The 27,016-nt window shown below is 47.7% G+C and overlaps 1 protein-coding gene across 1 annotated transcript in view; it reads left to right on the plus strand.

Moving 5' to 3' along the window:
- The window catches only part of CORO2B (coronin 2B), a 173,188-nt gene that overhangs the window by 75,494 nt on the left and 70,678 nt on the right, over positions 1–27,016 (plus strand). The window contains exon 2 of the mRNA XM_049905817.1: positions 10,753–10,953. Within this exon, the coding sequence (XP_049761774.1) occupies positions 10,753–10,953 (201 nt within the window). The remainder of the gene's footprint in view (positions 1–10,752; positions 10,954–27,016) is intronic.

The raw sequence follows: 27,016 nt of genomic DNA on the forward strand, positions 1-27,016 counted from the left end.
GGTCTCGGTGGTCTCCTGGGCTCCCCTGGCTGCTCTCTCCAGGGTGCTCCCCCTCCCTGGATCTTGTATACAAAGGGCCCTCACCTGAGCCGGTGACAAGAAAAAAAATCTGCCCTTGTATATTTTATATTCCGGTTGGGGACTGTGTTATAGTTGTCATCTAGAAAGTGCCTCTGCTGGCCACAATAAATCACTTTTGGGATCCAAGGGACAGGGTGCAATTTGCTTCCATGTGGGGTGTACGTAGTGATTATCTCAGGGGAGGAAAAAGCCAGCCTCCATTTCTTGAGAGGCTACAAGGGCCATTCAGCAATGAAATAAATAGTTCTTCCTTCCAGGCCCTCCTCCTCTCAGAGGGAGACAGGGACGGCCCGGGGCTGAGGGAGAGGCCGCCAGGGAACAGCTCAGCAGCTGTGCACATCTGGAGGCCGAAGTCTCCCCCTCCTCCCCTTGACCTTGGCCCCAGTCCAGCCCAGCCCCTTCCTCCTCCTGGCAGAGCCTGGCCTCTCCCAATAAACGATTAATTCTTGGAGGGCAGGGACCCGCCCTTACAGGAGAGAGGGACAAGATAGAACTAGTGTTTGGCAAGCACCTGCCCTGTGCCAGACACCTTGCCAGGCACTTTACATTTGGCCGCTTCATTGCATCCATGGAGCTGGATGATATTATTCCCCTGTTAAGGAAACTGACGCTCAGAGAGATTGAGTGACTAGTCTAAAGTCACACAGCTAACAAGTGGCAGAGCTGAGATTCCTCAAACCCTGCCTAGCATAGAGTTTCTTTATGCCTTTGTTTAGTGCCCTGTATTGTGTGGAACAAGTGGGGAGAGGTAAGTGTTGGCCTGGAAAAGCTGAAGGAGAAGAAGATATGTATGATGTTGGGAAAAATAGTACATTAAGAGTCAGATGTTCTTGCCTGAAGTCTTGGCTCTGCTACTTTTATAGTTTGTGACTTTGGGCAAGTCTCTTAATCTTAACCCTTCTGGGCCTTGAATTAGCCATACATTCAATAAATAAATAAATAAACCCTTGCCGTAGAGCCAATTCCGACTCATGGCAACCCCATGTGTGCAGAGTAGAACTGCCCCACAGGGTTTTCAAAGTGTGTGACCTTTCGGAATCAGATCACCAGGCCTTCATTCAGAGGCGTCTCTGTGTGTGTAGCCAAGCACGTAACCATTTTTGCCACCCAGGAACTCCCAGTCACGTATAAAGATACACTTTTAGTGGAAATGTAGTACCTGCTCAGTTCTGCCTGCTGGACAGCTGTGGGGATTGAGTCAGGTGGTGTCTGGAGATGATCCTGGCTGTGTGTGGGCTTTGTGGGTTTGTCCTGCGGGTGGTCCACCTGTTGATACAGGTGCTGTATGCAGCCAGGGGCTCACTAAGCCCAGCTGAGAGCAGCATCAAGTTCAGAGGTCTCAGTGTTCTGGGGACAAGGAGCCCAGAAGAGATGGGGCCTGCCTGACTGGAAGGAGGAACTCAGTAGAGGAGGGGCTCATGAGGGAAGGGGGAGGATGAGACCCTCACCCTGTGACCAGAGGGGTGGGCATCAGCCTGAAAATGAAACCCAGAGCCTCAGCAAGCTGAAGGCAAGCCCTGGGTGGGGGGAGATACGTGAGGGAGGCTGTGCCTGGCCTTGGCTCCTGCCCTCCCAGCACACGGAAGGATTATTCAGCCAGAGTCCTCAGGAGGCACCTGTTCCCAGGAGCCCTGAATCAGTCACAGGGTGGGTTGGGACTGCGCAGGGGCCAGTAGGAGTTGGATGATCAGTAATTTATAATCTAGTCGTGGAGAGAGAAAACATACAATCCTAAAGTTTAAAATAGAGGTCAAGTGTTAAGCAGCTCTGTGGGATGCCCTGTGAGAAGATGGCATGTGACAGTGGAAGAGCCATTGTCACTCAGGGTTACAGCCACCCAGCTGGGAGGCATGGTGGTCCCCATTTTACAGAGAAGGGGATACAGCCAGGGCAGCAGAACCAGGATTCCTGCTTGGTACATTGACCCCTGAATCCACTACCGTCAAGTTGATTCTGACTCATAGCGACCCTATAGACAGAGTAGAACTGCCCTGGGTCTCCAAGGAGCAGCTGGTGGGTTTGAACTGCAGGTCTTTTGGTTAGCAGCCTAGCTCTTAACCACTGGGCCACCAGGCTCCACGCTGACACCAAAGCTGGTTTATTCTTCTCTGCAAAACAGTCTCTTTACAATAAAGCAGAAGAGCTCTTAAATCTTGGAGCTGGAAGACCATCTAGTCTTATCCATTGTACCACATTGACCTTGACCAACGTCATCCACCTGAATCTTGAACACTTCCAAGGACTTGGCACTCACTGCCTATCCAGCAGCTTCTTTTCCCATCTCAGGCAACTCTAACTATGAAGAAATTCCTTCTTTTAATGAAGCTCAAATGTGCCCCAACCTTGTGCCCAGTGGTGCTGATAGGTTCCAAGAGTGTCTCCTGCCCCCACCAGAACCAGCGGAGGACATCCACCAGGACCTGGGGATAGAGGACCAGATTTCAGGTCACTTCTTGGTCACCCCCACTGATTTCCTGTTGGGACCTGGCCCCATCCTCCAGTTCCAGGCCTCTGTGGGACCTCCTCCCTCTGGCAGAGTAGGGAGGAGTCTTCGGTTCCCTGCTTATACACCCATGCCTCTGACCTCAGAATGAAGTCAGCCCTTAGTAATGGAGGGCTGAAAGGTCAGACGCCCAGGGCCTGCAGACGCCCTGCTTTGGCCCAGAGTGTGTGCTGGTGCCTGATTGGGCCCCCCAGGGCTTCCAGCTCCTGTCCCACCTTCCTCCAGAGCAGACTCTTGCCTCTGGAGAGCCCAGCCCCCTCAGTGTCTCCAGCTGGGCCAAGCACATACTCACACTATTCCCTCTGCCTTCTCTTCTCCATCCCTCACCCCTGCCAAAGCCAAGTGATTAATTATGGGGACATCTTTAACCTAAATCTCATTGTCTTAGTCACCTAGTACTGATGTAACAGAAATACCACAAGTGGATGGCTTTAACAAAGAGAAATTTATTTCCTCACAGTAAAGTAGGCTAAAAGTCCAAATTCAGGGTGTCAGCTTCAGGGGAAGGCTCTCTCTCTGTCGGCCATGGAGGAAGGTCCTTGTCCTCAATCTTCTCCTGGTCAAGGGGCTTCTCAAGCACAGGGACCCCTGGTCCAAAGGATGTGCACTGCTCCTGGTGCTGTTTTGTTGTGGTATGAGGTCCTGAACTCTCTGCTTGCTTCCCTTTCCTTTTATCTCTTGAGAAATAAAGGGTGGTGTAGGCCACACCCCAGGGAAACTCCCTTTACATTGGATCAGGGAGGGGACCTGAGTAAGGGTGGTGTTACAATCCCACCCTAATCCTCTGAACATAAAATTACAATCACAAAATGGAGGACAACCACTCAATACTGGGAAGCAAAGCCTAACCAAGTTGATACCCACATTGGGACATAATTCAATCCATGACGCTCATCAAGTCTTTAGGCTTGACTCCTAAAGTTTATGTGGGACCCAGGAATGACTTCAGTGATGCCACTAGGCAACATGAGAGAAGTCCCTGGAAAATTTCCTAAGACAACTCAGACTCAGTCACTTCAAAAATCCAATGTCATTAAAAAAATACACACGTACATACACACATGTGCACACACACGTGTATATATACATTTGCTGTTGTTAGCTGTTGTCAAGTTGGCACCCAACTGATGGTGACCCCATGCACAACAAAATGGGATATATATGTATATATATATAGTCGTGCACTGCATAACGTCCATTCAGGGAATGTCTGACTGCATATACGTCCGCGGTCCCATAAGGTTATAACACAGTTCAGAAATCCTGGTCAGAGAATGGGACATATCAGATTTAGGCATGTCACACTTGACAATCATTAAGATCCTCAAAAACAAAGAAAAAATACTCCATGCTGCTAAAGGCTTGGCTCCACTGAAAGCTGCAAGGCTAATGACAATGCGAGACAGACCTATATCGGATACGGAGAAATTGCTAATGACACGGACTGAGGACCAAACACAAAAGCGAACCCCCCTCAGCATGTTGACCGTCACTGCTAAGGCATGAAGCCTCTTTGAGATTCTTAAAGAAAAAAATCAGGACCAGACTAAGATATCGAGTTTAGGGCTAGCTAGCTCTGCGTGGTTCAAGAGCTTCAAACAATGTTTTTCGCTGCATAGTGTGAAAGGAAGTGGTGAGTCTGTGAGTGCTGATGCAGGGGCAGCAGCAGAATTTGTGGAAACCCTAAATAAACTAATTGTGTAGTTGTCGTTCTTAGGTGCTGTCCATTCGGTTCCGACTCGTAGCGACCCGATGCACAACAGAATGAAACACTGCCCGGTCCTGCGCCACCCTTACAATCACTGTTATGCTCGAGCTCATTGTTGCAGCCACTGTGTCAATCCATCTTGTTGAGGGTCTTCCTCTTTTCCACTGACCCTGTACTTTGCCAAGCATGATGTCCTTCTCTAGGGACTGATCCCTCCTGACAACACATCCAAAGTATATAAGATGCAGTCTCGCCATCCTTGCTTCTGAGAAGCATTCTGGTTGTACTTTTTCCAAGACAGATCTGCTCTTTCTTTTGGCAGTCCATGGTATATTCAGTATTCGCCAACACCGCAATTTAACGTCATCAGTTCTCCTTCCGTCTTCCTTATTCATCGTCCAGCTTTCACAGGCGTAGGGGACGATTGAAAACACCATGACTTGGGTCGGGAGCACCTTAGTCTTCAAGGTGACATCTTTGCTTTTCAACACTTTAAAGAGGTCTTTTGCAGCAGATTTGCGCAATGCAATTTGTCTTTTGCTTTCCTGACTCCTGCTTTCATGGGTGTTGAATGTAGATCCAAGTAGAATGAAATCCTTGACAACTTCAATCTTATCTCCATTTATCATGATGTTGCTCCTTGGTCCAGTTGTGAGGATTTTTGTTTTCTTTATGTTGAGGTGTAATCCATACTGAAGGCCTTGGTCTTTGATCTTCATTAGTAAGTGCTTCAAGTCCTCTTCACTTTCAGCAAGCAAGGTTGTGTCATCTGCATAACACAGGTTGTTAATGAGTCTTCCTCCAATCCCGATGCCCCGTTCTTCTTCATATAGTCCAGCTTCTCATATTATTTGCTCAGCATACAGATTGAATAGGTGTGGTGAAAGGATACAACCCTGGTGCACACTTTTCCTGATTTTGAACCAATCAGTATCCCCTCATTCTGTCTGAACAACTGCCTCTTGAGCTATGTAAAGGTTCTTCATGAGCACAATTAAGTGTTCTGGAATTCCCTTTCTTTGCGATGTTATGCATAATTTGTTATCATCCACACAGTCGAATGCCTTTGCATAGTCAATAAAACACAGGTAAACATCTTTCTGGTATTCTCTGCTTTCAGCCAGGATCCATCTGACATCAGCAATAATATCCTCTTCCACGTCCTCTTCTGAAACCGGCCTGAATTTCCGGCAATTTCCTATCGATATACTGCTGCAGCTATTTCTGAATGATCTTCAGCAAAATTTTGCTTGTGTCTGATATTAATGATACTGTTCCATCAGTTCGTAATACCGTGGGGGCTTGCGTGTTGCTGTGATGCTGGAAGCTATGCCACCGGTATTCAGATACCAGCAGGGTCACCATGGAGGAAAGGTTTCAGCTGAGCTTCCAGGCTAAGACAGACTAGGAAGAAGGACCTGGCAGTCTACTTCTGAAAAGCAGTAGCCAGTGAAAACCTTATGAATAGCAGCGGAACGCTGTCTGATACAGTGCTGGAAGATGAGTCCCCCAGGTTGGAAGGCACTCAAAAGACGACTGGGGAAGAGCTGCCTCCTCAAAGTAGAGTCGACCTTAATGACGTGGATGGAGTAAAGCCTTCAGGACCTTCATCTGCTGATGTGGCACGACTCAAAATGCGAAGAAACAGCTATAAACATCCATTAATAATCAGAACCTGGAATGTACAAAGTATGAATCTAGGAAAATTGGAAAACATCAAAAATGAAATGGAACTCATAAACATTGTTATCCTAGGCATTAGTGAGCTGAAATGGACTGGCACTGGCCGTTTTAAATCAGATAATCATATAGTCTACTATGCTGGGAATGACAACTTGACGAGGAATGGTGTTGCCGTCATCGTCAAAAAGAAACTAATTGTAGAGGGAGGTTATTTGCCCCAGTGAATTTTTAATATGGACGAAACCTCATTCTGGAAGTAAATGCCTGAAAGGACCTTCGTCCATAGTATGGCATGTGCACAACGTCCAAATCACACAACGTCCTATTTCACAGAATGTATCATGGCCATTAAGCGATGCGTGACTGTGTGCGTGTATGTAGCTATACATGTGTATAATGGGCATGTTCTTGATTAAATAATGCAACATATGAACCTTTGATTGGATCCTGATGCAAAAAAAATATAATAGCTGTAAAAGATATTTAGAGAAATTTGCATATGGACTGGGAAATTAGATGGTATAGAAAAATTGTCAGCTTCCTTCGATGTGAGAACGGTGAAGTGGTTATGTAAGAAATTGCCCTCCTTTGTAGGAGATGCACACTGCAGCAATAAGGGGGCAGAAGTCATAAGTTGGTAATTTCTTGTCCAATGATTCCATGAAAGAAAGGAATACACACACACAACCCTCCCCCCCAAAAACCCGTTGCCGTTAAGTTGATTTCAACTCATAATGACCCTATAGGATACAGTAGAACTGCCCCATAGGGTTTCCAAGGAGCGGCTGGTGGATTTGAACTGCCAACCTTTTGGTTAGCACCCGAGCTCTTAACCACTGCACCACACAGACATAGAGGGAGATAGAGCAATTATGTAAAATGTCAACAGTTGTTAATTTAAGTGGTAGATGATTGTTAGGCTATTTTTTCAACTTTTTTTGTATATTGAAATATTTCATAATAAAAAGTTGGAAAAAATATGATGTGGTCTCCAGAGTCAGAAAGATCAGGTTCAAGTCAACTCTGTCCTTGATAACTGTCTGAACTTGCCTGTGCCTCAGTTTCCCACATTGTAGAAAAAGCCAAACCCGTGGTGTCAATTCTGACTCCGAGTAACCCTGTAGGACAGAGTAGAACTGCCCCATAAAGTTTCCAAGGAGTGTCTGGTGGATTCGAACTGCCCACCTTTTGGTTGGCAGCTGCGTTCTTAACCACTGTGCCGTCAGGGCTCCAGTCCCCATGTTGGAGAACAGGGATATTTGCAGTTCCCACTTCAGGTTCGAGTCAGGTCCTGAAGGCTAAGCTGTGGCTGGGCAGAGAAGAAGGGAGAAGGCATTCCAGGTAGAGGAACTGCACCAGCAAGGAATGGGAGGTTGGAATGGGCAAGCTCAGCACCTTCTTTCTCTACTATGGAAACTGTAGAATCTAGAATGTTCTACCAGAACGATTTCCAGCGTTCTCACCTCAGATTGAATTTTTGCCAGGTCCATGAACCATCTGTACTAGATTTACCTAGTGTATTTCTTTGAATTGATTCTTTTTTTTTTTTTAACTTCCCCTTGTTAGCAGTGTTGTTGTTGTCAAGTGCTGCTGAGTCAGTTCCGACTGATAGTGGTCCTATGTACAACAGAACGAAACACTGCCCAGTCCTGCACTATCCTCATGGTGGTTGTTATGCTTGAGCCCATTGTTGCAGTCACTGTGTCAGCCCACCTCATTGAAGGTTTTCCTCTTTTTCGCTGGCCCTCTACCAAGCATGATGTCCTTCTCCAGGGACTGATCCGTCCTGATAACATGTCCAGAACATGTGAGACGAAGTCTCACCATCCTTGGCTCTAAGGAGTATTCTGGCTGTACTTCTTCGAAGACAGATTTATTCATTCTTTTGCCAGTACATGGTATATTTAATATTCTTCGCCAACACCGTAATTCAGAGGTGTCAGTTCTTCTCCAGACTTCCTTATTCGTTGTCCAGCTTTCGCATGCATATGAGGCGATTGAAAACACCATGGCTTGGGTGAGGCGCACCTTAGTCCTTCAAGTGTCATTAGCAATAATATCTGTGAAATCAGGAGTCTGGCATGCAAGTTATATTTTTTCTAGTGCACATTAAAATAAACACATGACTGCTAAAATTAAAAACTTCATCTCTGTACCATGCATAAAGGAACCTTGGGTGACCTCCTAGGACTCACTTTGAGAATCGCTGATGCAATCCTGATGAGGAGCCAGATGCCCAGAAAGACCACACAGCCAGAAGTGACTAGACCAGGCTCCCGTTCTGTGGTCTCCTGCGTGCCTTTGTCCTGAACAGTCTTGGGCAGTACTCAGCAGAGAGAAAAGGCAGGCTGGAAAGGGGACCGGCAAGGGCAAAGTCAGGGAAGGATGGAAAGTGGAGGATGTAGGGGGGCCATGCTGCTGGGATGGCTGGGACCTGGGGAGCAGAGGGTGTGGGGGGCTGTGCTGCTGGTATGGCTGGGACCTGGGGAGCAGAGGGTGTGGGGGGCTGTGCTGCTGGTATGGCTGGGACCTGAGGAGTTGAGAGTGTGGGGAGCTGTGCTACTGGTATGGCTGGGACCTGGGGAGCAGAGAGAAAACCACTGGGGCAGCAGTGTGGGGTCCAGAGAGCAGGTGGGAAGAGGATTTGCCTGAAGGCGAGCAGGCTTCCCTGGGATTCTCCTTATTGGGTTCTGAACTTCTTCCTTCGATAAACTGTGGCTTAATTCCTGGCTTTGTTTAAATGAAATGCCAGGTTTTGTACTCAGTCAGATTCCCAGAGTTGGTTTCCTGATTCTGCTGTGGTGTTTCCTTTTGTTCTTCCTCCCCTTGGAGATTCATCTTAAGAAATTCGCTTGCCCCTTTCTGTTCTGAGATGAGGTGGGAGACTCAAGGCAGATCAGGAGACTTGGCAGGAAGGGGAAGGGATATGTAAGGGCAAAGTCTGCTGGGCAAGAAGCATATTAATTTAAAAAGCACTTATTGAGCCCCTGCTGTGTGCCAGGCCTAGGGGTGAACCAGGGCTGGGTCAGGCACTGTATCGGGCTCACTGTTCAATGGTGACTGTTTGCAGGACCTCCCGGTAGGAGGTGCCATGCTATAGCAAAGCTGGAATCTGTCTTGTTCGGCCCATTCAGTCTTCCACCCGTGTGTTCTCTGTTAGCCTAGCACAGGGCAGACTTGCTGTAGGGGCCAACCAAACATCAATTAGCTGGTTAGGTGGTAGAGCCTGTGTCAGGGATAGTGGCCTGGGAGGGGTTCCACTCTGCTCTCTTAGGCAGGGGCTCTCAAAACTACTTCACACTCACTAGTGTGGAGTAGGGGAGCAAGCTGGATTAAAATGCTGATTTGGGGGCTCTGTTCTCAAACTACTGGATTCAGTAGGTCTGGACTTGAGCTGAGGAATCAGCATTTCTAACAAACCTCCCCACTCCAGATGATTTTGATACAGGTGATCTGTGGACCATACGTTGAGAAACCTGGTTGCTCCAAAGTGTGATCTGGTATTGAAAGCATCAGATGTATCATCCTAAGAGTCACGTCATGGCCCTACTCTTTAACTGTGTGGCCTCGGACAAGTCACTTAGCCTCTCTGTGCCTGAAAATGATAATGATGATGATAGTCATTGTCATCACCATAATGCATTGGACTGTCTTAGTTACCTGGTGCTGCTGTAACAGAAACACCACAAGTGGGTGGCTTTAACAAACAGAATTTTATTTTCTCACCGTTTAGAAGACTAGAAGTCTGAATTCAGAGTGCTGGCTCTAGGGGAAGGCTTTGTCTCTGATGGCTGTGGGGGAAGGTCATTGTCTCCTTTTAGCTTCTGTCCCTTAGTCCCTTGGTGATCTTCACATGGCCTGGCGTCTGTCTTCTCCCATATCTGCTTCCTTCTCTGTGCCTAATCAGCTCATTTTATATCTCAGAGTTGATTGGCTTAAGGCACACCTCACACTGACATGGCCTCATTAACACAGTAAAGAGAACCTAGTTTCCAAAGGTGTTACATCAGAAAATGTTAAAAAAAAAAAACAAAACTGTTGCCATCAAGTCTATTCAGACTCATAGCGGCCCTATAGGACAGAGTAGAACTGCCCCATAGAGTTTCCAAGGAGAGCCTGGTGGATTCAAACTGCCCCCCTTTTGGTTAGCAGCTGTAGCACTTGACCACTCAGAAAACAAAGGGGTTAGGGATTACAACACTTATTTTTGGAGACACAATTCAATCCATAATAAAGGACTAAGGGATTTCTGAGGGTGCATTTGTGGACTAGAAGCTCTGGAGAGACTCAGAGAAGGGATGGTAATAGGTGGTCTTGCCTCCTTGCACGTAGGGGACACCCCCCAGTGGCCCAGTCACAGTGGCCTCTCCCCGTTATGAGTACCCACCCTGCTCTGAATGCACCTCCCAGACCGAATTGAGGCAGCCCATACGTGTTGTTGGACGGATGGTTTTCTCTACCACATGGCATGTTCCTTGGTAGTAGAAGGGCCCTACAACCTTTCTGGAAGGTGGAATGGGCGTGTGTGCCAGAAGAAGAAAAAGTAAAAGTGCGAATGCCCTTAAGTGAGCCTTTGGTGTTGTAGTACTTTTTTAAAAGAGTAAGTTATCTTGCACAGGAGTCTTTGGAGGCTCCTTACCCTTTGCCCCTTTCCTCAGGACTGGCACCAGGGCTCGCTCACCTCCTGCGCCCTGATGAGCAGCTCTCCTCTCCCCAGCGCCCTTCCCTGCCTGAAGCAGTGATCAGCCTGACCCATGTCTCTCTTGCGCACCCACAGATGTCCTGGCGTCCGCAATACCACAGCTCCAAGTTCCGGAATGTCTATGGGAAGGTGGCCAACCGGGAGCACTGCTTCGATGGGATTCCCATCACCAAGAATGTGCATGATAACCACTTCTGCGCCGTCAATGCCCGCTTCCTGGCCATTGTCACTGAGAGTGCGGGCGGCGGCTCCTTCCTCGTCATTCCCCTGGAGCAGGTAGGTGGTCCCACACCTCCCTGGGTTGCCCGGAGAATCCCAGCCCTGGTTGCAGCCCTAGGACAGAGCGAGCGCCTCCTTGGTCACTTGTGACAGGGCCTGCGGCCCTTATCATCTCTGAGTTTCCCCATCTCTGCCACCTCTTACTCGCTTGTCATGTGTTCAGTGACTGTGTCTTGCCCTGAGATTCACCAGAACAAGTGCGGACATGGGATCCAGGAGACCTGAAGTCTGTCCCCACACCTTGTCCCCAGGTGTGCATGTGGACAAGTTACTGCCCCTCAGCATGCATCAACCTGAAACCAAAAAAAACCAAACCCATTTCCCTCAAGTCAATTCCGACTCACAGCCACCCTGTAGGACAGAGTAGCGCTGCCCCATAGGATATCCAAGGAGCAGCTGGTAGATACGAACTGCCAAACGTTTGGTTAGCAGCCATAGCTCTTAACCATTGCACCACCAGGGCTCCCCCATCAACCTAAGGGTTTGGAAAATATTGACCCCTGAGACCAGGTCCAGCTCTACAATTTTGTGTTCTGGGTGTTCTTTTGGTTTGGAGCTGAAAGGGATGAAGACCTAGCCATGGTCATATTTAAAAAAAAAAAAAAGTTGCCGTGGAGTCCCTTCCAACTCATGGCAACCCCATAGGATTTTCATGACTCTGACCTTTTCAAAAGCAGATCACCAAGCCTGTCTTACCTGGATGAGTTCAAACAGCCAAACTTTAGGTCAGTAGCCTAGAGCTTACCCATTGTGCCACCCAAGGACTCCTGTGTGCCCATTGGGCAGTGTGAAAATGGCATGCCCATTGAAAAACATTGGGAGCTCTCCACTCAGAGACTGGAAATACCTTCTCCCTCACCCCCATCTGTTTTTCCCCTTCTGTGGCTGCTTACCTGAATATAGCAAATTAAGTCTGCAAAGCCTAGACCATGAAAATTTTAAGCTGTGGTCCTTCAAGCGGAGTCCCAGGAGACCTGTTGGAGGTCACGAGCCTCAGGGTAAGTGCTCCTGTCAGCCCCACTTGATTATAGCTGAGTTCTCCCTTCCAGGCCTGACTCATCCCCACCCCCACCCTCCGTCAAACCTGCAGGGGGAGGAGGAGGTGTGTGTTTGGGGAAGCCTTGGTGCTCGAAATTCACCATCAGCTGGTAGTGGAGGAGGGATTTTTCCAGTCTCTCCTACCCACATGGGGGGAGCATAGATTTAGAAGAGGCTTAGTCCAGATGCTTCTTGCCACTGAAAGGGGCCACTGCAGTGACAATAAGGACAGAGCCTGAGGCTTTGTACTTCTGGGCAGAGGTCTGAGGAGCATCCAACTTGGCGAGGGTTCTAGTGGGCTCTGCCAGTTGCCGGCTGTGTGACCTTGGGCATGTCACTTAACCTCTCTGGGCCATATTATTCCTGTAATTGTAAAGTGAGGATAATAAATTCTTCTCTGCCTACTTCTGTGATATTGGCAGCAAGTGGGAAGGTGGGTGAGTGAGCTCCTGTAAACCACTCATTGTGTTAGAGACGTTTCTTGGGAAATTTGTGAGCTCTGCTCTTCGCCCTTGCAAATGCCCACAGCAGCGCTAACCATTTGGAGGGATTCTCAAGTGTAGCTTGCCTCTGCCCCTGAACCAGATGGCCCCAGATTTCTATCTGCTCTGCTCCATCCACAGCAGGCCTGTGGGCCACCAGGAACGTGTGGACTGGTTCTCAGTGAGGCTCAAGCCCATGGCTGGCACCCTGCCAGGCTCTACTTTATACCTTGCAAGAGCCAACGGTCAGTGCCTTGCACTGTAACAGAAATTAATTCCAGATGAATTAAAGATCTAAACATTAACAACAACAAAAAAGAAAACATGGATCACTGAATGAGGGAAAGGCTTCCTAAGCAAGATAAGAACCGCAAAAGCAGGAAACGATCAGTAGATTTAAATACATTAAAAAAAAAGTAACACTTCTGTACTACAATACGATACCTTAAACAAAACGAAAAGGCAAGCCTCATACTTGAGGACAATATTTGCAATATATAACAGACAAAAGATTCCTGTCCAGAATATATGTAGAATTCCAGAAGAATCAATAAGAAAAAGAACCCAATAAAAAAATGGGCAAAGGATGTGAATAATCAGTTCACAGAAGACAAACTGTAACTTTTACCCTAAAAGGTTCATAATCTTCGGTATTGCCAAAGGTGTGGGAGAACAGGTGCTCTGATACACTTGAACCAGTCAGAACAGAACTGCACTCCATAGAGTTTTCAATGGCTGATTTTTGAAGTAGATCACCAGGCCTTTCTTTCCAGGCACCTCTAAGCCATACCAAACTCATTGCCCTTGAGTTGATTCTGATTCATAGCGACCTATAGGACAGAGTAGAACTGCCTCATAGGGTTTCCAAGGCTGTAATCTTAACGGATGCAGACTGCCACATCTTTTTCCTGAGGAGCAGCTGCTGGGTTTGAACCATGACCTTTCAGTTAGCAGCTGAGCATTTTAACCATGCACCACCAGGGCTCCTTGAGACACTCTGGGTAGACTCAACCTCCAACCTTTTGGTTAGCAATTGAGTGGGTTAACTGTTTGAACCACCCATCCAACCCAAACCCATTGCTGTCAATTCCAACTCATAGCAACTCTATAGGACAAGGTACAACTACCCCATAGGATTTCCAAGGAGCAGCTGGTGGGTTTGAACTGCTGACCATTTGGTTAGCAGCCATAGCTCACTGTAGCTCTTAACCACTGTACCACTAGGGCTCCTGAACTACCCAGGAACTCCTGAGACACCTTGGGGAGCTGTAAATGAGAACAGCCTTTTCAGAGGGCAACTTGGCAGTATCTATTAACATTGAAAGACATGTGTCCATGAGCCCCACAATCCCACTTCTAGGAATCTATCCTATAGAAATATTCTCCCGTGTATATATAAAAAAATGTTTGCAGCATTTTTTTTTATACTCGATGATCTTTTTACAAACCTCGTTTTTTATTATTTTTGACAGAAATAAAATTCCTATGCCAAATTGCCTGAAAGTTTCTAAACTCTTCCTCTCAGTTTCCACAGTGGTAACAAGAGTTTTATGTGGTCAGTAGCACTGGTCTAGAATATGATCAGATTTTGTAAATGTTCCATGGGCAGCAGAAAGAATGTATATTCCCTCTTTACAGAATATGAGTCTCCCTCTACAGAAATATATGATATATATATGATATATGATATATGATATATATATATGTGTGTGTATATGTATATGTATATATATGTGTGTGTGTGTATATGTATAAAAAAAATATGTATGTGTATATATACATGTGTATTCTGTGTACACATATTTTTTCAACTTTATTTGTCCACATTCTGTGCTACAATTTATTTTACAGCCCTTGATTAATTATAGTCTGAAGATGATGGCTCATATTACAGGTTGGTTTCTGTCTCTTCACCTCATTTCAAGACGTTTTCACCTGACATCAGTACTCGATGATTTTTGCAGTATTTTTGTAGTAGCAAAAACTTGGGAGCAACCTGCAGGCCCATCAGTAAGGAAATGAGCAAGCAAATTAAGGGACATCTACACAGAGAGGTACTGTGCAGCCCTTAAAACTGTGTACAGCAGCTGTTCTCAAATTTTTCAGTCTTACACTCTTAAAAATTATTGAGGACCCCAAAGAGCTTTTGTTATATGGGTTATATCTGTCAGTATTTAGCATATGCAAATTAAATAGAAGACATTTTTATAAATATTTATTTAGAAAGTCACTGAAAAAAAATGATAAACCAATTTCATGTTCTCATAAAAAAACATTTTTATGAAAAAAAAAAAAACACCACATTTTTCCAAACCAAACCAAACATGTAGTGAGCAGAATGGCACAGTTTTAGGTTTTTGCAAGTCTCTTCACTGCCTGACGTAACAGAAGACAGCCACAGTGGCTGATCTGTATTCAGCTTGTTGTAATAGTACGCATCATGCAGCCTCCAGAAGACCCCACTGCACAGTCGTGAGAGAACAAGATAAAAAGAGCAAATGACATCTTAGGTTTATTGTGAAGATAGTTGTGACCTGATGGAGTCCCCAGAAAGGTCTCAGGGATCCCCCAGGGAGCCACAGAACTACGCTTTGAGAACCACTGATGCAGAGGCATGTTTAATGATAGAAAACTATGACACACTGTTAGTGGGGGGAAAAAAGGTGAAATGTGATTAATCCCATTTTAAAATATCTGTGTATCCATCTTTCTATCTGGAAAAGCCTGAGAGAATATACACCTAACACTAAAAGATAACTCAGTTATCTCCAAGTTTTGAGATTGTGAGTGCTCTTTAATTTTCTTCTTTTTCCTGAGCTATATTTTCTAAATTTCTTACCATTAACGCTTAATGTTCTGTACTTTTGGAGGGGGGGTCAGTAAAAGCAGAGGTGTATAGAGAGCGTGTGGTTTCAGAGGCTGTCCAGCCCAGAGAGGGGGACAAGTTTCCCTGGCTCACCTGGGCAGCCCCTCCTCAGCGGGGACCCCACCCACAGGATTTACCTGCCGCACTGCTCATCTGATGGATTTCTTTGTATACCACGAGCATCGGCACTCCCTATGTATCTTGATAATACAGTCTCCTGGAGTAACACATAGGTATGAGCTTGCTGTAGAAAGTCCAAACAAAATCGAAGTGCCCAAAGCAAGGAAGTGGAGGGTGGAGGGAAGTTTTGATTGGGTGGGGGGGTAGGCAGCTATGGACTAAATGATCTGGGTGGTTCATTCTGTTTGAAGCAGGACCTGGTATCTGGGACTTTGTGGAGCAAGATCCCACCCCCAAGGCAGATCTGCTTAAGAAGCAGGGCAACTCTGGCCTTCCCATGCTGCCCGAGCCTAGGCTGCCAGTCTGCTGCCCCCTGTGGTCAGGGCTGAGCCTGCAGGCCTGGGGAGGCCTGGTGCTGGGTGGGAGAGCTGCCAGTATGTTGCCTTCCAGTTGACTACAACTCATGGCAACCCCACGTGTGTCAGAATAGAACTGTGCTCCAAGAGGTTTTCTATGGTTGAGTTTTTGGAAGTAGATTGCCAGGCTTTTCTTCCAAGGAACCTCTGGGTGGACTTGAACCTCCAACCTTTTAGTTAGCAGCCAAGCCCATTAATCGATTACACCATCCTGGGACTCCCAGTAGGGAAGACAGGAGGAGCTGATAAACAAAAATAATAAAAACACCAAATTCAGAACCCCTTTGATGAGCTGTTCCCCCTTGGCCAGTGTTCTAGAAAGAAAAAAGTTATATTCTTTCAGTTCCAGCTTTTCCCCCACTTGATAGAAATCTCCTTAAAAAACAGTTTCCTATATTATTCAATACAAGCACAGAAACTATTTTGGCTATTTCTTGGCAACTCCAAATCATTGTTTTACTCATTAGTTATAGGCTGTGCCACTTTTCAGAATGAACTTGTGGGGCACACTTTCACTCCTACACTGAATGGCCCCATATTGCTGTCCTGGACAAACAGAAGGCCACAGGAAAACATGTCTGCTTTCACAGTTCTTCTCTACAAATTTCCTTTCCGTTGTCAGGTATGCCTTCTCGTTCCTTTCTTACTTCTCTGAGGTTTGGGCCAGAAAAGAACAGAACTCATCAAAAAAAAAAAAAAAAAAAAAAAAAACCCAAAACCTGTTGCCGTCAAGTCAATTCTGACTTTTAGCAACAGTATAGGACGGAGTAAAACTGCCCCACGGGGTTTCCAAGGAGCGCCTGGTGGATTCGAACTGCCCACCTTTTGGTTAGCAGCCGTAGTACTTAACCAGTACGCCACCGGCACTCACCCAGGACCCTCGAATCCCTGCCTCGAGGCTGAGCCTTCAGAGGAAGGCTTAGACACTTCCCTCGACACCCCTTGTTCAGTTTTTTCCAAAGCCAGCTTCCCAAGGATGTTTGTATTTGTGATTAAAAACTTTCTCCCAGGGTAGGAAGCCATGCCCACAACAACTACGAACAACAGTAGTAATGCTTAGCCTTTGAAAAACAGTCTCTGGTTCCAGCACTCGGTCATGATCTTCTCAGTAGGTAGGCAAGCTGTCCCCTTTTACAGCTGGGGAAACTGACACAGCAGGGATGGGCACAGAGATGGTCAAGGGAGGAGCTGGACCTGAAGCCAGCTCACTGATTTCTGAATCCAGGACTCTTTCCACTGCCCATGATGCTGGTGAACAGGCTGGCTGGCTGGCATATCTGAAGGCGTGGATTTGTCTTCCGGGGCTCTTGTTTGGGCTCCTGTTGTGAAGGCCACAGCCTGGTTTTTCCCTAGTTAACATTCAGCTGCAGCTCTCGCCTCTCTGGAGTGGAATGTTAAGCTGCAGATGGGGCGCAATCAGCACCCTGATTGCCTGGCACAGCTGGAAGGGCCTTATGAATATTCCAGAGACCAGGCACTGTGCCCAGGAGCCTAATTAACCACTTGGGCCTCCCCAGGTGCACCGCCCCTTTCCTGCTGTGCTCCACCAGGCCGCCTGCCACCTCCAAATCCAGGCCACAAGAAGACCAGGACTGGAAGCAGAGTCTTGCCTGCCTAAGCTTCAGCCAGCTACTTGGGGCCCCACTGGCACCTGGCAGAAAGAAAAGAAACCTGGCTTGAGCATCAGAAGTCTGAGTTTACCCATAACTCAGCGGGTCTCAGCTTTGGCTACACGTTAGAATCACCTGGAACTTTCGGGGGCCTAGGATACTTGCTCTCCTCGAATCTCACCTCCGATCCCGTGAAGGAAGCACGATGATCCTCCCTGTTTTACAGATGAAGAAGTGGGGGCTCAGAGAAGTCAAGTGACTTAACGAAGATTCCACAGCTCACGAATGGCAGAGCTAGAATTCAGACCCAAGGCTCTCCCCACTGTACCTCTGGATTCTCACTTCCTCATCAGTAAAATGGGAACACAAAGGTCTGCCCTGCTCACCTGACAGAGGGTTACCAGTTTCCACGGAGTTGATTCTGATTCATGGAGACCCCATGTGCGTCAGAGTAGAACTGTGCACCATAGTTTTCAGGGGCCGATTTTTTTGTTAGCAGATAGCCAGGCCTTTCTTCCAAGGCACCTCTATGTGGACTCAAACCTCTAACCTTTCAGATAGTAGCCGAGCCCATTAACAGTTTGCACTACCCAGGACCTCCCATAGAGGGGTATTTCTGTATGTGTGCCTTGTATTATTACTACTGTCATTTGGATGTCTCCAAGGATTTCTTTGATCATTAATTCAATTAATACTTTATTGAACTCTGCTGATACCACACATGTCCATCCCTGCTGGAAGCCGAGGGAGCGGGCATTTCCTAGACTCCACGAAAGCACAGCAGCCCTTGGGGGAATTTCCTTTCTGAATGGAGGGAGGGAGGGAGGAAGGAAGGAAGTGGCAATTCCAGTTAGCAAGGATAGGTGTGGGAGAGGGTCCTAGAGCCGGGGACCAGACAAGACAGCATTGGACCTTCAGTCATGGGACATGGACTGGGCACTCAGCACTGTGCCAGGCTTGGGGACCCAGATAACGTCAGGCCTGGTCCAGTTGGCGGACCCAGGTAGGCAAGAGTTCCTCAAGAGGATCCTGCCCTTATCTTGCTCAACAAACCAACACATTGTCCAGTGGGGAGAGCTTCTGAACATGTCCATTTTACCTGCTCCCTGCCAGCAGACAAAAAAGACAAAGCGTTTTGCAATCTGTGGCAACTGGGGTCCCTGTTTAATTTATGTTCAGAATTAGCTGCCTACAGTGAAATTAATCTAGTAACTCAGCTTTATTGCAGCAGTCTGATTCTGGGACTGGGATTTGGGGCTTGGTATGGGGGGAGGGAGGGTCATACCCATCCGCTCCTTCAAGCCCTGCATTCTCCCCTCCCCCTCCCACCCTGCCAGGATTCTTGCTTAGTCTCTATCTGGGGCAGAGCACTTTCCCATGGCTTCTGGCTTCCAGGGCTGGGGTGCTGCATTTTGCCTACCACCCACTTGGGTGGACTCCTCTTGCTTCTTCTCCTGTCTCTGGTCTACAGGAGTGGAGGTTCTAACCAGGGCTGGACAGTTGCCTCAGGTCTCTCCAGCCCTGGAGGGGTGGGTGGTGGAGGGGGTCGGGGGAGGAACAGTAGCAAAAATCCATTAGGCATCAAAGTGAGGAGAGCCCTGGCTCAGGAGAGCTACCTGGAATGGTGGCTGAGAGCTCAGGCTCTAGAAGCTGACAGATCTTGCTTGAATTTCTGCCTTGCCATGTAGGTGCTGTGTGACACTGGGTGAGTCACTTAACCTTCCTGTGCTCCAGTTTTCCCCTCTGTGAAATGGAAAAATTGGATGGGGTTGGACCACATGATCTCTAGGGTTCATTTTAGCTCTCACATTCTGTTGCCTTTTATTTAACCATATCCTCACCAGTCTACTGGTGGACAATATGCAGAATACAAGAATGGCTCCTTTTGTCCCTCAGCCCCAACTCAAATGTTGCCAGCTCCATAAAGCCATTTCCATTTTAATGCCCATCTGGAGGCATTTCATGTCTATTGTTGTTGGAGCTCTTTCTACATGCTTCTTTATCTTCCATTTGGTTAGTCCATTCATCCATCCACCCACCCACCCACCCATCCATCCATCCATCCATCCACCTACCCACCCGTCTACCCATCCACCCACCCATCCATCCATTCATCTGTCTATCCACCTACCCACCCATCCATCCATCCACACATCCATCCACCTACCCACCTACCCACCCATCCATCCATCCACCCATTCATCCAGCCAGCAGCCAACAAATGCTTATTGAGCATCTACTATGTTTCCATTACAGTTTCAGTATTGGGGATACAGCAGTAAACAAGATCAAATCCTTCTGCACGTGGACTTTACAGTCCAGTTAGTTGCACCCCTTGGACTCAGAACCCCTGGGGTCAGGGGTCATGTTGATTTTCTCAGGGCCCAGCACACAATAGGTGCTCTGCAAATGCCTCATCTGTCCCTGGCTGGGATTTTCTCTTTGCTGGTCCTGGCAGCCCCTTCCCTCCAGGGACTGCAGAGACTGCTCGGATTGAAGGGGCTGTATCTCCGCCTTAAAACTCTTAGAACAGTACTGCCTGACCCAGCCAGTCTTACTGGAGTCCAGTCCAGGAGCTGGCACACCAGTTAGCCCTGTGACCTAGAGATTGTTTGTTGCTGTTAGTTGCCATCCAGTCAATTCTAACTCATAGTGACCCCATGTGTGCAGAGTAGAACTGCTCGGAATCGACTCGAGGGCACTGGGTGGGTGGTTTTTATAGGGTTTTCAAGGCTGCAACCTTTCAGAAGCAGATTACCAGGTCTGTCTTCCGAGGCACTTCTGGGTGGGTTCCAAGTGCCAACCTTTCAGCTAATAGTACAGCGCTTAGCCGTCTGCACCGCCCAGGGATTCCTACAGCATGTCTGAGGCCTTATTAAAGAAGGAAAGGAGGTGCCCAGCCTAGTACTGAGGACTGTAATGAAATCAGATTTCTTTGCTCACAAAAAGCCTTTCCTTCCATTCCAGATTTCAGTAACCCCTGACCCCCGTCACTCCCCCTCAATCACCACTGTGCTCCTTAAACCTTCCCGACAAAAAAAAAAAAACAAATCTTCATGGCTGTTCCCCTCTGCAGCAAGGTCTCCCCCTCTCTGGGGGAATTCAGAGAGCCTTTTCTAAATCCATTTTTCAGATCTTTCCTCAATCCTTCTTTGTTCTTCAGGCTGCCTTCCACATGGAGCAATTTGCATCTCAAAGCCGGTGACAGTCTGAATGTACAGTAAGTGACTTTGGGAAAGGGGGGAGAATCCAGCTCTGAGAGAGAAAGAAGTCTCAACTTCATTCCATTTGTTTAAAGCCCTGAGATTGACAGCCTTGCTTTTTGGTTTTTTCCCTTTTTTGGAAGAATGACTGCTTATTCTGAGAAAAATGAAGGCAGGCTCTTCAGCAGAAGTGCGAGAGTTATTCCCTTTTATTTCAGGGCTTGGCGGAGAGGCACCCAGGGATGCAACCTGACCAGTGGGCGTCCTGGGAGGTCAGAGAATCCACCCCATGGGGCCTCAGCTGATCTGTCCCCATTCCTTCTTGCAGAGGCTGGAGAGAGTCATGCCTGGCTAACTAGACTCTGAGAACTGAGGCCTGGGGGTTGAGGGCAGACAGGAGTGGATGCAGACCCTGGACCCTAACTCTGCCTGGAGGCACCAGCCTGGATTCCAAACCAGTTTACCAGTCTGCTGGATGTACTACCCATTTCCCTTCAAGGCACAGCGCCTGCTGTACCATCAGAAATCCTAACTTTATCCCTTACCAGCTGTGAGGTCCTGGACATGTAACCTCTCTGGCGCTTTCCCTGTTTGTGAAATAATAATGGCACTTGTTTCTAACGGTGCTGTGACATTAAATAGATAAGGTCTGTATAAGCACTTAGCTCTTAGCCTGGTGCATAGGGTGTGCTCAGTAAATAGGAGGAAGCTGTGCTAATGTCAGGGACTTCCACCCTCCCCTCTTCTTCTCTGGTCCACCCAGGCTCAGAAATAGCCCGGGGCTTTGGTGGGCTCCAGAGCCTGAAGCCAGTAGCCTTCTTGCTACTTCTTGCTACTGTCTCCTTTGCCCAGTGCAGCCCCTGAGCCCCCACCCTGCCTAGAGAGGAAGGCACCCACAGCCCAGCCATTGTGCCCAGAAGGGAATGGGTGGTGGCACAGAGCCTCCATGGGGCATGACTGATGGGCTGTTCCAGGCCCAGAGGGAAGGGGCCTGGGGAGAGGACCAAGCCTGCTTTGGAGCCTGGTCCCGTGCCTCTGCAGTCGGCCTGTCTGCTTGTCTGGAGTCGGCTGTCTGCCAGGGTAAATGAGACGATGCATGGGAAGGACTGACTGTAGTGTCTGGCATACAATAAATCCCAGCTATATTGCTTCTATTGTTATAACCAAATAATAAGCTTCAGGTCCTTAGGTGACCCAAATGGTCTGCATTCGACTACTGACCTAAATGTTCACAGCTTGAACCCACCCAGCCACGCTGTGGAAAGAAAGGCCTGGTGATCTGCTTCCGTAAAGATTATTGCCAAGAAAACCCTATGAACAGTTCTACTCTGTAACATATGGGGTCACCATGAGTCAATGAACTCAACGGCAATGGGTTTATAATAAGCTACAGGTTGATGGCGGTAAACGGTGTGGCTCAGGTGGGCACGACCTGAAGCCACATAGTCCTCGCAGTCCACCCCTCCCTGAGCCCACCTGCCCGGCGCCACGATTCCAGTCTTGTACTGACACAGTGCCAGAGGCAGGGGAGACCCCAGAGATCACATGTTCCAAGCAGCTCATTTTACCCATGTCAAATCCTGGCCTCAGAGAGGAAATGTGTCTTATCCAAGGTTGCACAACGTGCTGGACACTCTCATGGCCCCATCCCAGGAATCCTTGACGCAGCCACTTCTCAGAGTCCAAAATCCAGTCTACTGAGATGTTGCTGATGACTGTGGCTTTCCTTTACCAGGGAAATTTACATTTGGTTAAGGTTAGAATGAGACTTAAGGAGATCACACTCTTGAGATCCAAAGGAATGTGTTGCCATGATAGAATTTCACACCGCGGGGAGCTCTGTTCCCACAAAGCCACTGTCCCCAGGTTCCTCAAGATAGGCCATGTGGAGACTTACCTCTTCTGTCAGGTCTGAGGCCATAGTGGCAGAAGCCTGCCTCCTCACATGTCCCTGGGATCTCAAGGCTTCCGGGAATAAAATGAGGCGGGATACATGAGGGGCGTGGGGGCGTAGGCTTAGGGTGTCTAGACTTGAAACAGAGCATCTCCGTGGGGGCCAGGGGGCCCTGAGGCCTTGGCCAAGACCTCTACTCACTGGCCCTTCTCATGGCAGCTTCCAGAACAATGACTGTCTGTTTGCCTTGCCTGAGAAACTCCAGGCCTGATTAGTCCTTAGGGCAGTTTCTATTTCTGCATCGCCTTCCTCACTTCCCTACCCACCACCCTATCACAAGGTTCTTAAAGGACCCACCAAGTACCGCCAAGTCCCCGTGTGTGGTGTCGGACTAGAACTGTGCTCCATAGGGTTTTCGGAAAGTAGATCACCAGGCCTTTCTTCCGAGGCACCTCTGGGTGGACTCTAACCACCAACCTTTAGGTTAGCAGCCCAGGGAGTTAAACCGTTAACCGTTGGCACCATCCGGAGACTTCCTTAAAGGACCAGGTCATCTTTTTGGGGGGTGGGGAGTGGTCACAGTGTTCACAGCCTCTTAAAACAAGAGGCTTCATGCGCTGCGCATCGCGTAGAGCTCATCTGTCTCCCCCCTTTCTGTTCCACTCAGCTAAGACCTTGATTTTAGTTGCTAAGCAACACATGCCTAAATTTCCAAGTGGGTCTTCAGTGAACGTGGGTGGGGGAAGATAGGGGTGGCAGTGCTTAGAACTCTGCATTTTATAGATGGGACACTGAGGCTCAGAGAGGGTAAGGGGCTTGGTCAAGGTTGCACAGCTAGCTGGCAGTAGGGCTGAAAGCAGAACTGTTATGTCTCAGCGCCTAGAGTCTGCCCACGCCTCACAGCTCCCATGAAGCCCCATGTGCCAGAGGATTGGGCAGCAAACCCTTCAGGATCCCATACTCTCATCCCACCTCCACCAAGAGAAGCACCCAGGCAGCAGCAATACCTAAGGGACACCCTGTGAAAGGCTTCCACCCACCCAGACGGGGAAGCAGTATGCCCAGTGGCTAGACACACAGGCTCTAGCTTCGGTGGCCTGGATGCAATTCCCGGCTCCACCATTTACCAGCTGTGTGCTTCCAGCAAGGTATCTAACTGCTCTGTGCCTCAGTTTCCTGACCTGCAGAATGTGGTGCCAGCCTCTAAAGGCTGTTCTGAGGATTCAGGAAGGTGTTACAGAAAGCCCTGGAAGGGTGTCTGGCGTAGAATGAGCCTCTCCGGGAGTGTTGCCGGCTCCCGTGAACCTAACCGCAGGGTCCAGATGCACCCTCCCCACCTGGGGCATCAGCCCCCCACATGCACACACCAAGTACCCACTCCTTTATCTCAGGGAAGTTCAGACCCAACTCTGTGAGATCACAGATACAGTACAAAAGTTCTCAAACTTTAGTTTTTAACACTGTAGCTTGTTGTTCAAATAAAACAGGTTCTTAGCTGTTTTTAGGGGGAGACACGGGCCCATTTGACAGTCTGGAAAAGCCCATGGACCCCTTCACAGAATAAAGTTTTTAAGTACATAAGATAAAATAAATAGAATGACAAAGGAATCCAATTATATTGAAATATAGTTACTCAAAATGTGTACCAGATCTAGTAGTATATGCACTTTTATATGACTGCATTAAATGACCTCGTGGAGGGTCTAGTGACTTCGGTAACTTCCAAGTAGCCATGAATGTGAACAATATTTTGAGATAGCAGTAACAGAGTAAGGTGATATGAAAATATCTGTGATGTCTGTTGATGAAAAACTTATAGGTTCAGCCAATCCTACTTTGGGTTTGTTGCCTACATTGATAAATAAAGGAAGTATTAAATTTCAATTAGAGATAGTGAAAATAAAGATGTAGTTTTTCTCCTGTCCAAACTCACAGACCTCCAGAAGGGGTCTGCGGCCCCTGGTTAGAACCAGTTGCCTGTCGAGTTGATTCTAGCTCGTGGTAACCCCATGTGTGTTAGAGTAGAACTGTGCTCCATGGGCTAATTTTTCAGAAGTAGATTGCCAGGCCTTTCTTCCCAGGCACCTGTGGGTGGACTAAAACTTCTTTCAGTTAGCAGCTAAATGTGTTAACCCTTGGTACCACTCAGGGATTCCTGGACCCAGGAAAGGATCCCTGAAATAAAACCTCAGGGAGAATGTCCTTGTATAAAATTAGTCCAAGCAGAACTGCTGTGGCTGAAGCTGATGAGGAGGGGGCAGTGAACCAGCTTGAGCGTACCCTTGCCCATAGGGGGTGCCCTGAAATCCTGGGCTTCCCTGATAGGCAGGAAGCCTGATGTCTCTGCCTGCCTAGTTCTTCGTGACCTTGGGCTCATTCCTTGTCCTTTCTGGGCCTCAGTTTCCCTGTCTGTAAAAGGCGGTGTTGGACCCATTGTCCTCTGAAGTCTTGTCTAGCTCTGACATTTTGGGATAAGAGTGTGTTTCTCCTCCCCTGGAGACAAAGGCCTCAGAAGCTTGGGTCTGCAGGACCCCTGGACCAGAGAGAGAGAACAGCTGGGGCCGGGCTGGCCAGGTCCCAATTGTTCAAGGGAAGAGGAAGAGGAGGAGGAGGAGGTGTGTGGTACTCTCCAAAGTGACAGCTGGGTGAGCCTGGCTGGGGGCCTCGTCCTCGCCTGCCATCTGTGCCTCCTTCCTGCAGTCGGACCGGCAGGGAGGCGGATGGGGGTGCGGTTGGGGCTGAGGCCAGCCAGCAACCTGGGTGGAAGGGGGGAGGGCCCACAGAGAGAAAGCCTGGGAAGAGCTAGGGAGCTTACTCTTGGGTGCTTAACCCTTTCCACCCTGGTCTTCTAGGACCTTTGAAAGGCACAGGATTGAGGTTATGCTGTCCTGGGTCCAGTTAGGCTACTTAATGGCTAGGTGACTTTGGGCAAGTTTCTTAACCTCTTGAAGCTTCACTTTCCCTCTGTGTCCAATAGACACCATTCCTGAAACCTACCTCTTGGGATTGGAATGAGGTTTAAATGACACAGTGTAGATGAAGTGGGATCCCTGGCTGGTGCAAATGGTTGATGCACTCAGCTGCTAACTGAAAGGTTGGAGATTTGCATTCAACAAGAGGCACCTCAAAAGAAAAGCCTAGAGATCTACTTGTGGAAATGCAGTCATTGAAAACCCCTGTGGAGCGCAGTTCTACTCTGACAAACCTGGGGTTGCCACGAACTGGAACTGACTGGATGGCAGCTGGTTTGGTGGTAGATTAGGGACCCCAACACAGCATTTTGCTGGGTGCATAGTGCTTCAGCCTGTCCAGAGAGGGCTCACACTGGGACTGTAAAATGAAGGAGAATTTGTTGGAATGCGACAAAGGGCCATGATGAGACTCTGGCAAAAGTTCGTAAGTGTTCCCAAGGTGCCCAGGCACATGGGAGTTTGCAGGTGGCTTTCCCTCTTCCACCCGTTTGTTCCAGCTCTTCCCTCCCCCGGGATTGCCCTTACTTGCCGATATCCACAAATGAAAAACCGTATCACCGAGAATAACTTATCATTTATGAATAAGTATTTTCAGATAGGCAAAACCTTCCCATAGTTCAAACCTCAAAAGCAATCAAAGGGCATCCAGTGAAGAGTTTGCCTCTCACCCCTACTTCCAGTCACTCAATTCCTCTACCAGGAGAAGCTGATGTTAGCAGCTTCTCAAGTGTCTTTCCTGAAATAATATATATATTCTTTTGACATAAAAGATCATACCCTACCTGCATTGTTCTCTTCTGCACCTTGCTTTTTTCCTGTAATTAAAGATCTTGGAGATCTCTCCACATACATCAGATACAGAAAGAACCTCCTTGTCTGTTTTTACAGCTGCTCAGTATTTGCTCGTTTGTATGTATCATCATTTCTGGAGCCACATTTTGTGTATTGATGGGCATTTAGATTATCCCCAAGCTTTCACGATCATAAATGGTGCTTAGGAGAATAATTGCAGACATGCTTATCGCATGTGAGTGCTGGCGTTTCTATAGAATAAATTCCTAGAGATAGAACTAATGGCTCAAGAGGTGTGTGCTTTCTTCCAGGGAGGAAAAAAAAAAAAGAAGAAGAAGAATTTCTTCTAGCAGACAAAAATTGCTTCACAATACATAGAAAGCAATAATTAGAAAAAATAATGAAAAAACAATTAATAAATTGGATTTATCAAAATTAACAAATTGGATTCCTCAAAGATACCGTTAAGAAAGTGAAAGGCAAGCCACAGACAGGAAGAAAATATTTACAATACATATATCTGACAAAGGACTGGTATCCATAATATATAACCAGAGTTAAAAATGGGTAAAACATTTGAACAGACACTGTGTCCAAGAGGATATTCAAATGACCAATAAGCCTGTAAAGTGCTATTTTCTCAGAGTAGTTTCAATTATTATTTTCA

The sequence above is a fragment of the Elephas maximus genome, chromosome 13 (genome assembly GCF_024166365.1).
Source record: "Elephas maximus indicus isolate mEleMax1 chromosome 13, mEleMax1 primary haplotype, whole genome shotgun sequence".
NCBI lineage: Eukaryota > Metazoa > Chordata > Mammalia > Proboscidea > Elephantidae > Elephas > Elephas maximus.